The sequence below is a fragment of the Anguilla rostrata genome, chromosome 10, assembly GCF_018555375.3.
Source record: "Anguilla rostrata isolate EN2019 chromosome 10, ASM1855537v3, whole genome shotgun sequence".
Classification (NCBI taxonomy): Eukaryota; Metazoa; Chordata; class Actinopteri; order Anguilliformes; family Anguillidae; genus Anguilla; species Anguilla rostrata.
Window position 1 is genome coordinate 24603570 of NC_057942.1, and position 14027 is coordinate 24617596.

General features: G+C 45.9%; 1 protein-coding gene across 1 annotated transcript; it reads right to left on the reverse strand.

Annotated features, from left to right (window-relative positions):
• Positions 1-618: 618 nt before the first annotated feature.
• LOC135233762 (uncharacterized) lies at positions 619-3071 on the reverse strand. Its single transcript, XM_064297633.1, has 7 exons — positions 2848-3071; positions 2639-2761; positions 1940-2446; positions 1744-1860; positions 1546-1615; positions 1200-1445; positions 619-803 (listed from the first exon to the last, which is right to left on the reverse strand). Exons 3-6 carry the CDS (start codon positions 2048-2050, stop codon positions 1372-1374), a joined length of 372 nt encoding a protein of 123 aa, XP_064153703.1. The 5' UTR covers positions 2051-2446; positions 2639-2761; positions 2848-3071; the 3' UTR covers positions 619-803; positions 1200-1371.
• Positions 3072-14027: the final 10956 nt, after the last annotated feature.

Sequence of the window (14027 nt, forward strand, 5' to 3'; positions counted from 1 at the left end):
TGGACTGGGAGGGGATGAACGTGCTGGCCTAGGGACGAAGGGGCCTAGGGAGTCGAGTGCTGAGGAGAAAGATGAAGTTAGGGTGGAGGATGCAGAGTTGGTGGGGAGCTTGGAAAATGATTGAAAATGAAAATGTATCTGCCATCAGAAGACAATTTCCAGAGGAAAGAGGAATGTACAAAGGTTTTGAATGGCCTCATTTGGGTGACAATCAATAAAAATTAATCAAAATCACAAAGTGTCTTACTGTATAAAAACTTTTTATGAAGTTTAGATCATATATATATGTATATGTATCACCACAGTGTCCCCCCACCGCCCATCAATGGAGACTAATTATGATTCTAGAGAGGCTATACCTCCAAGAATAAGAGTTAAAGATTAAGTGGGTGACATGGACAAAATGAAAGAGGAATAGATTCATTCATTAAATGAAAGTAAATGAATTAAAATGAAAAGGCGATGATTCAAATTTATGGTCATTTTTGACAGCAGTATGTGATGCTGTTGAATTGTAATGTGTAATACTGAGGTGTTTCTTATGTTTTGTTTGTCTGATTTTTATCAATGAGGTTTGGGCTGCTATGTTAGACTGCATTCGTTTTAGAGAAACTAATTATTTCACCATCACATAATATTTACCTGCTGTACATCCCAAGGAAGGAGAACCCAGTGTGCTTTGGTGCAAAGTGAGGGATGCCGCCAGGGAAAAGGTCTGATGCTGTGGGGACAACTGCCGAACATCCTTCTCACCAGTGCTGTTCTAGTAGCTACACTCTCCAGTTTAATTGCTACAGTTGATCCTGCATAAACACATATTTTGTTCTGATGTTACTACAACTGTACACATATGCATTTATTACATACACTGATAAGGCATGATTGTATGATCACTATCAGGTGTGATTTGTATAACACTTTGTTTGTGTTTTTACTCTTTACCTTGAAAAAGGTTGTTGGACTGAAACACCAGATATAAAATATGATGATTCATACATGATGGACCTGGAGAATTTAACACATTTTTCAGTACAAATTTTGGTCTGTTGCATCTCCTTTATAAAATAACAACACAAGCAATTCTTAGTACACTCTGGGTTATATATTGATAGAACCAAAATAAACCAAGCACCAACAAGCACACTGAAGATTGAACCACTAAACTTTTTAAGCCATACACTGTACACAGTATGTTGTACCTGGTTCCAGCCACTCCTTGTTCCTTGCTTCTCCCTCCAGAGGTGGATGTGCACAGCGGGAAAATGCAGGAGTGCCGTGTTCATGGATATCCTGAACATGGTTGACCATGCTTTGCCACTTGGCACATCACATCTGGATCTCCATTAGGAAGCTGCAGTCCAGTAGAGATGGTTAATAATGCCTCCACAGCCTCAGGTCCTCACACCCTCTCTCCTTTGCAGCAGCATCCAAAGCTTTCCCTAGACCTGTTTCAGAACAGAAACACAAAATGTTAAAAAAGAAAATGTAATTATAAACAACAGCCAACCTAAACGAAACTACCAACATCAAGATATATACTTTTACCAATATGCCAGATGTCAAAGAAATGGCTTGTTCCTTCTGGACACAACTCCTCCCGCACCCACTTGGCAACCTAAAGTGTGGGACACAACACATTAATTATAATAAGAAAATGTAGCTTTCGCTGTAAATTTCATTTCAAACCTTTATTTAAACTCGAAGATTTTTTGTGTGTACATGTCTGTTCTTGCGTGTCTTTACCTGACGCTTTCTGTCTGTGATGAGGGCTGACACTTGCATGTGTTGCTCCTTAAGAAACTCTATGCTGCGCTTCAGACCCTCTAACTCACACCAGGTGCTGTTTGGGACCTCTGAGCTCTGTAAAAAAACATTCGGTCATATCACTAACTGTGTTCCATCAGACAACTGATTTGTGTGTCTGATAACGTTAACTTACCTGGACAAGTTGAAGATCCAAAACCTTGTTAATTCTGTCCTCGATCAAAGAGTAGGTGCCATATTTGGCACAATGGCCAGGAGAGTCTGACCTATGAATGTCAAAAACCATTTAATTTGGACGTTAAAGCACAAAAACTGACACAATTATATCTGCAAATGTTGTTTTGACCTGTTTTCTATATCAGTGATACAAGCCGAAGTGTACCACCTGCAGTCACCAGAGGATTAGCCCACCCCCCATCTCATTCAGTTCTCTGATGATCCCTGCCTTCTCATTCTGCCAGACCTGCATGATGGTAGGGATTGTGTACAGGCATTGATGGCGGAAGAAGGTGCTGGCACTGATGCACTGACGCCCAAACAGCTTCAGCATCCTTATGGTCTGGGTAGCCATGCAACCCGAAAAGTGGATGGCCCCACTCAGTAAGAAGTTGCAGGCAGGCATGTTTCGGTGCAGCATTGGCTGGTTCTGCCAATAACGCTCATACCCACATGTTGCACAGAACTAAGGGATGTATATGAAAGGCAGAAAATTACCAGTACAACTCTTAACACAAGTTAACACAAATAAACTATACCATAAAAATAATAAAGTATATAAATAAATACAACAAATAAATCAATAAAAATTAACATGCAGGTTATGATGCAACTTCATTTTCCTATCAGTACACTTCACAAATATCTTCTTACTTACTTTATTTTTATATAAGTTCCCTCCTGCTGCTCCATGTATCCCTGGGTTTCCCCACAACAGGCAGCGCAAAATGTAAACAGGGACATCAGCTGGCTTTGGCACACAATGAACTTGTCAGCACCACTGAAAAAAGAAAAACACGTATTATTTCATTCTGACTATGACCCAATTTGGTGATACACATAATCTAAAATTAAAAGAAGTCTTACTTGAGGTCACGGTGAGATTCCTGCAATGGCTCTTTTGACAGTTCCTCGTCAGATGACTGACTCATCGTTTCCTCCTCTGGCCTCCATGACACATCACTAGGTTGGTCCATGAAAACAGAGGATGATTCATCATCGCTGTGTGCAGGACTGGGCAGTGGGGTTGATGTTCGTTTCTCAAACCTTTCTGTCAGAGTCCCCACATTGACCATCTTGGACTGCACCTGGACAGCCTGGATAAAAGGTCTACTTCTGTCAGGACCACTGTCATCAAGTAGAACTTTATTGACAATAAAGGCAATACAGTTATGTTTGGCGGTATGGCTCTGTTCTGGAGCTCTCCCGCCAACCACGCAGCCCGCGTGGATAAGGCCGGGAGGGCAGCAGCCAAACCCCCCCTAGAGGGGTACACACAGAACAGATCCAGCAGCAAAGCAGTTTTTAACACACATGAATGGAGCAAATGCAATTTCTTAACACATAAGGATGGAGCAATACAACTTCTTAATACATAGGAATGGAGAATGCAAATTCTTGACGCATGGGGATGGAGCTGGGGTGGTGGAGGGGATTTACGAAGCAACGTGCAGCGCTTGCATGCATGAGGAGCAGCCGAATGAGTAGAGGGAGGCTGTTTAAGTAGACCGCCCTGTTAGTGAATGTACTGTGATAGGCGAACATCACTCAGCTGAGCCATCAGCTGATTCGGCCGGAGCGCTTGACTCTCGTGACCTGCCAGAACTACGCGATGCTCCATTTCTGTCAGGACCACTGTCATCAAGTAGAACTTTATTGACAATAAAGGAAATACAGTTATGTTTGGCGGTATGGCTCTGTTCTGGAGCTCTCCCGCCAACCACGCAGCCCGAGTGGATAAGGCCGGGAGGCCAGCAGCCAAACCCCAAAACAACCATATGCCGATATGCTATCAATAAGTGTCTCCGGCTGATGTGATGACTATGTGTACGACCACCTGGAGGAAGCCCTTCGTCCAGTCGAGCCTTTCGGCTTGAGGCCGTCTATATTTTTACATGGATCAGTGGTTATGTGTACCAACAGCACGTTGGACGTTCCCCTGAGGCCAATACTTAGATGTAATATTAATTAATAACCCCAAGGAACATACTATGTGTGGTATGATATTAGGCTATGTGTACCGACAGCTGTCGGTATTTCCCCTGAGCGCCGCGATTTGAACTAACCGGGGGAAATATACTACAGACTACGTCAGTGTAAATGAATCCTCACTCGTTGCATAGGCCAGTAGTAGCAGCAGCAGGAGCGCGGTGGCAGTAACGCAGCAGCGTAGGAGCCATAGCGCAGCAGCAGTAAGAGCAGTGATGTGAAGCACGTGTTCAACGATGACGTGATGACTATGTGTACGACCACCTGGAGGAAGCCCTTCGTCCAGTCAAGCCCTTCGGTTTGAGGCCGTCTATTTTTTTTTTTTTTTTTTTTTAATGGATCAGTGGTTATGTGTACCAACAGCATGTTGGACATTCCCCTGAGGCCACTAGTTAGATGAATTATTAATTAATAAACCAGGGGAACATACTATGTGAGATGTAATATTAGGCTATGTGTACCGACAGCTTGTCGGTATTTCCCCTCGAGCGCCGAGATTTAAACTAAACCGGGGGAAATATGCTACTACCTGCATCAGTGTAAATGAATCCTCGCTCATTGCCATCCATACAAGCATGCATGGACAAGACCAGGAGGGGGCAGCAGCAAAACCCCCCAAAGCAAACATACGCCGACATGTTGTTAGTACTTAGTCTCCGACATAGGGCGACATAGCTCAGGAGGCAAGACCGATTGTCTGGCAGTCGGAGGGCTGCCGGCTCAAAACCCGCCCTGGGGGTGTCGAAGTGTCCCCGAGCAAGACACCCAATCCCTAACTGCTCTGGCGAATGAGAGGCATCAACTGCAAAGCGCTTTGGATAAAAGCACTATATAAATGCAGTCCATTTAGTCTCCGGCTGAAGTGATGACTATGTGAAATGCCATTCGGCTACCGGAAAGGCCCTTCATCCGGTCAGCTTGAGGCTGTTCTAACATTGTGGGTCAGTGGCTATGTGTACCAAGGGTTTTTTTTTTTTTTTTTACTATTTGTAATGTTAAAGGCTATGCCTATGTGTATGGCCTTGGCTTCTATCAATCAAATGTCTTTGTATAGTGTATTTTACGGCAGTTGTCACAATGCATTTTATGGACAACCCTGACCTGAACCCCCACAGGAGCAAGCCTAAGGCGACAGTGGCAAGGAAAACTCCCTGTGGCAGATAGGAAGAAACCTCGGAAGGAACCAGGCTCAAGGGGGAAACCCATCCTCCTCTGGTCGGCTCAGGTTGTCGATTGTGACAAGCATGTCAGTCAGTGGCTCAGCTACCTTGTAAGTCCAAGGCCATTCAAACTAATCACCAAATATCATTAGGCTATGTGTACCAGCAGCTTGTTCGTATTTCCCCCCAGCACAGAGATTTAAACCAATCAGAGGGAAATATACTACTCATATTAGTGTAATGAATCCTCGTTCAGTAGTAGTGCAGCAGCAGCAGCAGCAATAAACAGCAGGAGCAGTAGCATCAGCAACAGCAACACAGCAGCAGTAACATCAGCAGTAGTGGCAGCAGTACGCAGCAGCAGCAGTAGCACCCAGCAGCAGTAACAGCAGCAGCAGCAGCAGAAGCAGTACCAGCAACAGCAGCAGCAGTAGCAGCAGCACTAGCAGCAGCAGCAGTAGTAGCAGTAGCAGCAGCAGGAAACTGCTTATAGAGGAAACACTGGCGGCTGCGACACCGGTACTTGCCAGTAGACAGTAGCAGCCGTGCTCCTATACTGCAAAGCTCATAGCTTTTGAACGGAAATTATGTCAATGCCAACGGATGAAGAAGTACATGTCCAAGCCCCGTAGCTTCACTGAGGATGCTGGGAACCATCACTGCTGCCGTTGCCACACTGGAGCAGGAGTGGTGGTGTAGAACTCCGGAATGGGGACCACATTGCCAATGAGACAGAGGCGGACGGCAACCAGATTTCGTCATGGCATTTCCCAATGAAGGCTCCTCAGGGCTCGCATGGGGGCGCCACCACAGGTACCGGGTCATGGAGGAGAGGACGGAAAACAGTGCTAGTATGCAATAATGACACAAGTTTCTTCATTTTCTTAGATTAAAAGCTTGAGGTGTATACAATATATAGCTAATTTAAGCATATTTGCCATGGTGAGATCATATAAAGAACCATGAAGCATAAGGAAATGCAGTTTCCAACAGTGGGTACTCCGGGGTTGAAACACTTGCCTTAAGAGAGACCAGTTGTGAATGCAGTTATGAGGTTGAATAGTCTATGAATTTTTTTTTATTTTTTTTTTATTTTTTTTTAATTGTGGGGAAATGCATTAAGCAGAGATTGGATGAACATATTACTGCTTCTGCCCATCAGGCGTCACGATGAGGCTAATCTTGCGTTGCGCTATCGGAAGCGACTCCTACCAAACGGATACGCTGGAAAAGATGCATAGCCTGGTCCCGAAAGCCGAGACGATTGGCGATCGTGTTTTTGAGTTTCGCTTACATTACATTACAGGCATTTGGCAGACGCTCTTATCCAGAGCGACGTACAACAAAGTGTATAGTCATAACCAGGAACAAGTATGACGAAACCCCTAGAGACAAGTACCAGTCCAAGTGCAGGGAACAACCGCATAGTTCAACTTGGACCCTGAAGGTTAAACTGATTAACACTAACAACGATAACGGCAACAACGCTTAATTCTCTGACATAAGGGCCACTCCGGGCGAGGGCAGGCATCGAAGCAATAAGGTTAGAAGAATTATTTCTCAATACGTCGTTATTTAAATATTATTTAACAGTTGGGCACAGCGGGCTGCTTTAAAGGGCCACATTGCATTACTAATATGCTTACCGAATGAGTATATTAGAAGAGGAATTGGAACCAGTATTTTTTTATTATTTTTTTTATTTTTTTATTTATTTATTTATAATTAATGTATTTATTTATTTTATTAGCCATCGTATTGCACTCTATTTAGAGGAAAATGCAATGTACGATTAAAGAAACTATGACAAAGTTGCGAAAGCACATGCTACAAATCTGCCTGGAACCAGCCATACCGGCAGCAGGTCCAAGGATGACGCGCCACGCCATTCGCGTGAGCATGCAATTGCAGAGACGGCGAAGCCAATACCTAGGCTATGTGGAGCATGTCCGTAGCAGGAGGTATTTTTTCCTCAACATGTGTGCTCAGTCGTGTGGTCACATGCCTGATCACATGCACGGTGAAGAGGTCAGAGCAGTGACGCGGAGAAGGCTACATGAAATCCCTTCTCCGCTGTGATAAGCCTAAACGCCCGTTTAGGTGTCATGGAATACAACGATACACTTATGAATGCGGAACGTACGCATTCGCGTCTTGCAACAGCACAATATTGAGAACCAGTTGGATAAGACAACGTTAGCCTAATTTGTCTCATTACAATGGACATTAGTAATCCCTAAACATTCAGCATCGTGATCTGACAGCTAAATTAGATAGCCAACCAAATTGTATCCTCGCAGATTTAACACCAATATGAATTTAATGTTTTTAATTTTTCTGTCGCGATGATTGGGTCCTGATAGGGAACCGGCTTTTTAATCGCAAATCGTGAATCAGTGGAGAACAACTTTCAGAAACCGAAAGTTGAAGCCGAAGCTGGTTTGCATTTACAGCATTGGCTGTAGCCTACTTGCCGGTAGCAGTCCAACACTCCTTGTAGTGTAGCGATTCAGCGAAGGGTAGAATGCAGCTTTGAATAATTTAGACGACTCAGCTCTTTGCAACACGCCCTGCCGCCCATGTTCAATCTGCCAAACCTATAACAGCCACAGTTTAACTGCCATCTCGCAGCCCAATTTTTCCGGAATAACTGTTTACACCAGGAAGTAGGCATGGGGCTATCTAGTAGCTGCGTGTTAGCGACTGTCCTTAATCCGTCAGCCGTTCGTAATGAACAAAAGATTCTTTATCGATACGCCTACTTTTCCCATCTCAGCCAAGCGTGAGAACTTTGGCGTTCTCAATTCAGACATTTCCGCTTAGATTTACGTGCACGAACCCCAAATTCAGGTAAAACGGTTGATTGGAAGACCCCGCTCTGATCAAGTAGAGGATGTAGCGTACGACCCAATTCTACTGCGTTCAGGAAGGTAGCCGAAAACATTCACGCCAGGAATTCTTTAGCAGTGACGCATCTAGCATTGACTCTGGTGGTGAGAAACTCGACAATAAGCATGCCATTAACTTGTGCCCGCATATGTTGGAACGTTTCCGCATTTAGCGAAAGACTTGCGATATTCGTGGAACCAGCCCCTCTGTGAGACGTCCCGCAATCGAACGTGTATATTCGGTGTTGTCAATTTAGCGACTTTTAGAGGAGGCCATAGCTACTTTCTATAGAAATAGTTGGCAACACTGTATATTATGCGTTTACGCTAGACTCAGAGCTCAGCAGAATTTAAATAAGGTTGATGACATTACCCGGCAAAAATCTGCAGCTAGCATATATGGACGTGGCAGCAGCTTCCAGGCTTGAACATGGCGTCCTCCATGGAGGGGCGGCGCCGCCACAAAACAGCGCTCCTTGAATGAAGCTCCCTGGCCAGTTAGCAGTGAGGACAGTGCACCGGTATCCTCAATATTTGGAATAAGCCGCTTAGACAACGCTTTGCGTGGCTGGCCCCGAAATGGATCGCCTGCCTGCTGCAGCTAGAGCTTAGAGGTAATGAGCAATGCAAATGAATAGCGAGACTTCCTCATAGTGCCTAGGCTGTGAGCTTAGACTAGCAGCTAACATGTAGCAAGTAGACTTGGTTTAGACTGGCAACGTGCCGTAGGCTAGCTGGATTGCAGGAAGAAGTGCCGATTTACGAAGCAACGTGCAGCGCTTGCATGCAGGAGGAGCAGCCGAATGAGTAGAGGGAGGCTGTTTAAGTAGACCGCCCTGTTAGTGAATGTACTGTGATAGGCGAACATCACTCAGCTGAGCCATCAGCTGATTCGGCCGGAGCGCTTGACTCTCGTGACCTGCCAGAACTACGCGATGCTCCATTTTATATAATTGTGCAACATCATACATTCAGTGGCCACTTCAATAGGTACTCCTTTACAATCTAATGCAACCCAATTCAACAGCTCTGCCACAAAATCTACCTTTATGAAGCTTATAATGTTCAGTGTTTGTTGACATTCAGTCTGAGATGCGTTAATTCAATTATATGTTAATTATGGGGGTCATAGTTAGTGTTCGAGTTGTACCAGCCTGCATCATACTGAGAGGTGTTTCTAATATTTTGCCCTCCTACATTATGTAAATGTATGTGTGGCATGTACAGCTAATTCTAGATATGAGAGTAGATATGAGGAGCCAGTGGAGAGAAGGCCTCTTGCTCTGGGTCTACAAGCACTGCAGCACGGGCTGTTCGCTTTTTACTGAATTAGAAGTAAAGTGAGCAAAATGCGATGTTGTGAAATTTCCCTATAAAGAGTGTATACATCTGCTACAATAAGTCACATTAAGTTTGAGATGATCACAAATGGTTGCAATGTGTACAATTCAAAGAAACGTTAATGTTACGTGACGTAATGCAGGTGGACCCAAATGCAGGACTCGGATTCTCTGGGAAAAATCAGACACGATTATTTTAATAACTGGTGATCCAGCTGGGAAGCGAGGGAGACCGGACTGGAACCGGACTGGACAGGACCAAGACCAGACTGGAGCAGGACTGGACTGGACAGGAATCAGGAGCTGGACTGGACTGGGACAGGGCTGGACTGGGAGGCCGGCGAAGGGCAGGCTGGAAACGGCGAAGACGGACACGGGGGAGACAATGACAGGGGCACCAGAACATAAAAACGATCAACGGCGAACGGGGAAGGAAAAAGCAGGTAAGCGGGGAAAAAATCGGAGTACGACATAGGAACATGAATAACTTTAAACGAGAGCCGACTAGAAGCTTCAAGCGAACTGAGGCAACGATCTGGCGCAGAGTGATGGGCGAACCAAGAATATATGCTGGAGTAAATAGGGACAGAAGCATGCGGAATACTGAGGAGGCAGGTGAAGGAAATCAGCTGGCAATGAGACCCGCCTACGCTGCGAGAGAAAACAAAGATTGTGAAAGGAAAGGACAAGATACATGAGGCTAACAAAAAACATGAAAACGAGAGGGATATGACAGTACCCCCATCCTCAACGGGAGCCTCCAGTTTTCCTGACCGTGAAAACTGCCTGACTTGTTTACATTTTGGACAGATGTGGCTACAGAGTAAATCCATCATTGTTTCCGTCCCAGCACTTTCGACACAATATTGTAAAAATCCTAAAATTTCTTCTTACGGTGAAGAGTGCCTGACCGGCAACCGTAGAAATGTGTTAACACAACAGCAAAATTAGGCTATATCTAGAAATACCATCTGTGGGGAAAAAACACTACGGTTAAAGGTCAGGCACTCTTCACGGTAAGAAGAAATTTCAGGATTTTTTCGATATTGCTTGTGTCTAAAGTGCTGCGAAGGAAACAACGATAGATTTACTGAGGAGCCACATCTGTCCAAAATGTAAACAAGTCAGGCAGTTTTCATGGTCGGGGAAATTTTTATGACAATGTCATGCACATCAAAGTCATCAAGCTAACGTTATTAATAAACAAGTGAAGTTGTTATAAGTTGAAACGGTGGCTTCCTAGGTAACGTTAGCTTGTGATAGTTGGAAGCATCAAGTGTTCAATGCAGAGACTGTAAAAAGGTTGAATGTCACTCTACGCACAATGAGGGTAAAGAACACTGATCTCAGACCTGCTGTTTTCCTATTGCATTCATGTTTTAACCAACAGATGTTGCTGGTGAGCTTTTCATCCGAGCCGCCCCACTGTAACTGTAGTTTATAAACATCTTAAAAATACATTTAAAAAAATTTATTTTTTTATTTCCCCGATGCTTAGGCGCGGCAGGGGGTCAACTTAGGGCCGGCGGGCCGCCGGGCTTGCAATACACTGGCGGAAACCCTGGGGAGGGATCCAGGATGAGCCGGGGGGAGATCCAGCACCACTCCTCTGGACCATAGCCTTCCCAGTCCACCAAATATTGAAGTCCGCGGCCCCAGCGGCGCACATCCAACAGTCGCCAAATGGTGAAAGCTGGGTGGTTGTCGATGATCCAGGGGGGTGGAAGGGGAGTAGCCGGGGGGCACAGGGGACTGGTCGTAACAGGTTTTAACTGAGAGACGTGGAAGGTGGGGTGTATCTTCATAGAAGACGATAATTTCAGTTTCACTGACGAGGGATTAATTACCGACTCGATCTGGTACGGCCCAATGTAGCGGGGCTGGAGCTTGCGGGATTCGGCCTGAAGGGGGATATCGCGGGTGGAAAGCCACACTTCCTGTCCGGGCTGGTACTCAGGTGCGGGGGTCTGATGACGGTCCGCCAGGCACTGACTACATTCTTAGGAGCGCTGCAGTGCTGACCGAGTGTCCCTCCAAATCTTCTGCATGCGCCGAACATGGGCTTGGACAGAAGGAACCGCGATCTCCTCCTCCTGGGCCGGGAACAACGGGGGTTGGTAACTTAGGGAAATTTCAAAGGGAGAAAATCCGGTAGCGGCGCAGGTTAGTGAGTAGTGGGCGTATTCAATCCAGGCGAGGTGCTTGCTCCAGGAGGAGAGGTTGCGGGCTGTCACGCATCGCAGCGCTGTTCCCAGGTCCTGGTTAGCCCTCTCTGCCTGTCCGTTAGTCTGGGGATGGTAACTGGAGGATAGACTAACGGATGCTCCAAAAGCCCAACAGAATCCCTTCCACACCACTGAGATGAATTGAGGCCCTCGTTCAGACACAGTGTCGGTGGGTATTCCATGGAGGCGGACCACATGACGCACGAGTAGGTCCGCGGTCTCCAACACCGTAGGGAGCTTGGGGAGGGGAACAAAGTGGACTGCCTTCAAAAACCGCTCAACGACAGTTAGAATGGTCATATTACCTTCGGAAGGCAGGAGACCGGTGACGAAGTCCAGACCGATGTGGCTCCAGGGTTGGCCCAGGGTAGGTAAAGGGCAGAGGAGACCGGCAGGGGGCTGGTGCGAGGACTTTCTGCGGGCGCAGGTGGTGCAGGCAAGGACAAAGGCCCGGGTATCCACTTTCATGGATTCTCACCCAAAGTTGCACTTCACTAGGGACAGGCTGCGGTTGACTCCAGGATGGCAGGCGAATCTGGAAGGGTGGACCCTCTGCAGGACCTGAGAATGGACAGGATCTGGCACAAACAGACGGTGGTCAGGGTTAGTTCTGGGATTAGGCTGGAGCCGCTGGGCCTCCCGGATGACAGACTCGATCTCCCATGTAACAGCGGCCACAAAGCAGGACGAGGGCAGGATGGTATCAGGCTCGGTTAGGCCACTGTCAGGGGAGAAATGACGAGACAGTGCATCAGGTTTAACATTCCGGGAGCCGGGCCAGTAGGTAAGGGTGAAGTTAAATCGCCCAAAGAAAAGTGCCCAGCGGGCCTGGTGTGAATTTTACCTTTTCGCTGTCTGTATGTATGCCAAGTTCTTATGGTCTGTCCAGATGACGAAAGGTTGTTCGGCTCCCTCCAGCCAATGTCGCCATTCCTTCACGGTGAGCAGTTTACGATTCCCGACATCATAATTGCGCTTAGCCGGTGATAGCTTGCGGGAAAAGAAGGCACAGGGATGTAATTTCTGATCCTTTACTGACATTTGTGAAAGCACTGCTCCAACTCTGAACTCTGAAGCATCCACCTCGACTATAATCAGTTATACTCTATGTATTGAACTACATACATTGTTATTTTGGGCTATGTGAGTTACCATAGTTGTGATTGTAAAGGTAAGCCTCATGGGTAATCAAGTTTGTTATTCGCCAGTGTGCTAGTGATGCCATGTAACACGCAAAAACTCTTCAGTAAACTCCGTTGTTATCAAAAGTATTTCTCCGCCTCTGCCTTGGTTCCTCTGTGATTAGTGTATGTCTAAAAAGGATATAGACATAACAAGAAAACTGGCGACGAAGATCAACAAACTTATGCAACGTTTATTTCTCCCCCCTGGAGGATAGTGATTATTGAAGTGCGACGTTCTGGATGCAGTGTGGTGCGCAAGCTGTTAAAAAAAAGAAATAAAAAAACACACTCGGGGCGCATTTTGGAAGACGGGAGAGGAGTGAAAATGGCGAAACGAGTAAAAAGGCTGGAAAATGCATGTAAGTGAAGCTACATAGCAAAAGGAAAAATAAGCACTGAAACAGAGAAAATTGCTAGAGAAAGACATTAGCTAGTAAAAAACGAATTTGCTAATTAAAGGAGCAGTTAAAGAAAAGTGAGAAAATGCCTATGATGGGAGCATTTGGACAGTTTGATGAAACGGTGGAGACTTGGAGTGCTTACATCAAAGGTGACGAGGTGGTGGCAACTTTCCTTAGTGTAGTAGGAGCTAAAACATTTAGCTTACTAAGGGACCTTCTCCAACCAAACAAGCCAGGTGATTATTCCTACAAGGAGATTGTGGAGAGAACTACACTTGGGCCATTGTGGCATCGTCAGAATGAAAGAGCTAGCACGTAGCTATTTCTGGTGGCCTGGGCTAGACCATGACAGTGAATCTAAAGCCAGATCATGCCCATCATGAGTCATAAGTCATAAGAAACACACTAAGTCATAAGAAACACACTAAGCCCGGCCCCGTTGCATCCCTGGGACTGGCCAGCAAGTCTCTGGCAGTGTGTTCATCTGGATTTTGCAGGTCCAGTTGATGGAGCTATGCTACTGGTGGCTGTGGACACACACTCAAAGTGGCCTGAGGTTGCTGTCATGTCCACCATCACCTCTGAAAAGACTATTCAGACATTGAGGGAGATGTTTAGTCGATTTGGACTGCCTGAGCAGATTGTCACTGATAATGGGCCATAGTTTGTATCCAAGGAGACGGAGGATTTCCTACAGAGCAATGGAATCAAGAACATCCTCTCAAGTCCATACCACCCATCCAGCAACGGATTGCAACCATGCTCTCAAAGCATCCAAAAGTGAGGCGCCGCTGAAGCAACGCCTTGATGCTTCTCTGCTCAAGTATCGCAATATCCCTCACGCAACTACTGGAACCTTG

Bases quoted from the DNA above. Each gene is read 5' to 3' on its own strand.
- LOC135233762 (XM_064297633.1), bottom strand. From the start codon at position 2,050: ATGGTTTTTGACATTCATAGGTCAGACTCTCCTGGCCATTGTGCCAAA. The intron at 1,861-1,939 runs GTAAGTTAACGT...GTTTTTTTACAG, and splicing joins TGGATCTTCAACTTGTCCAG to AGCTCAGAGGTCCCAAACAG. The intron at 1,446-1,545 runs GTAAAAGTATAT...GTTCTGAAACAG, and splicing joins CTTTGACATCTGGCATATTG to GTCTAGGGAAAGCTTTGGAT.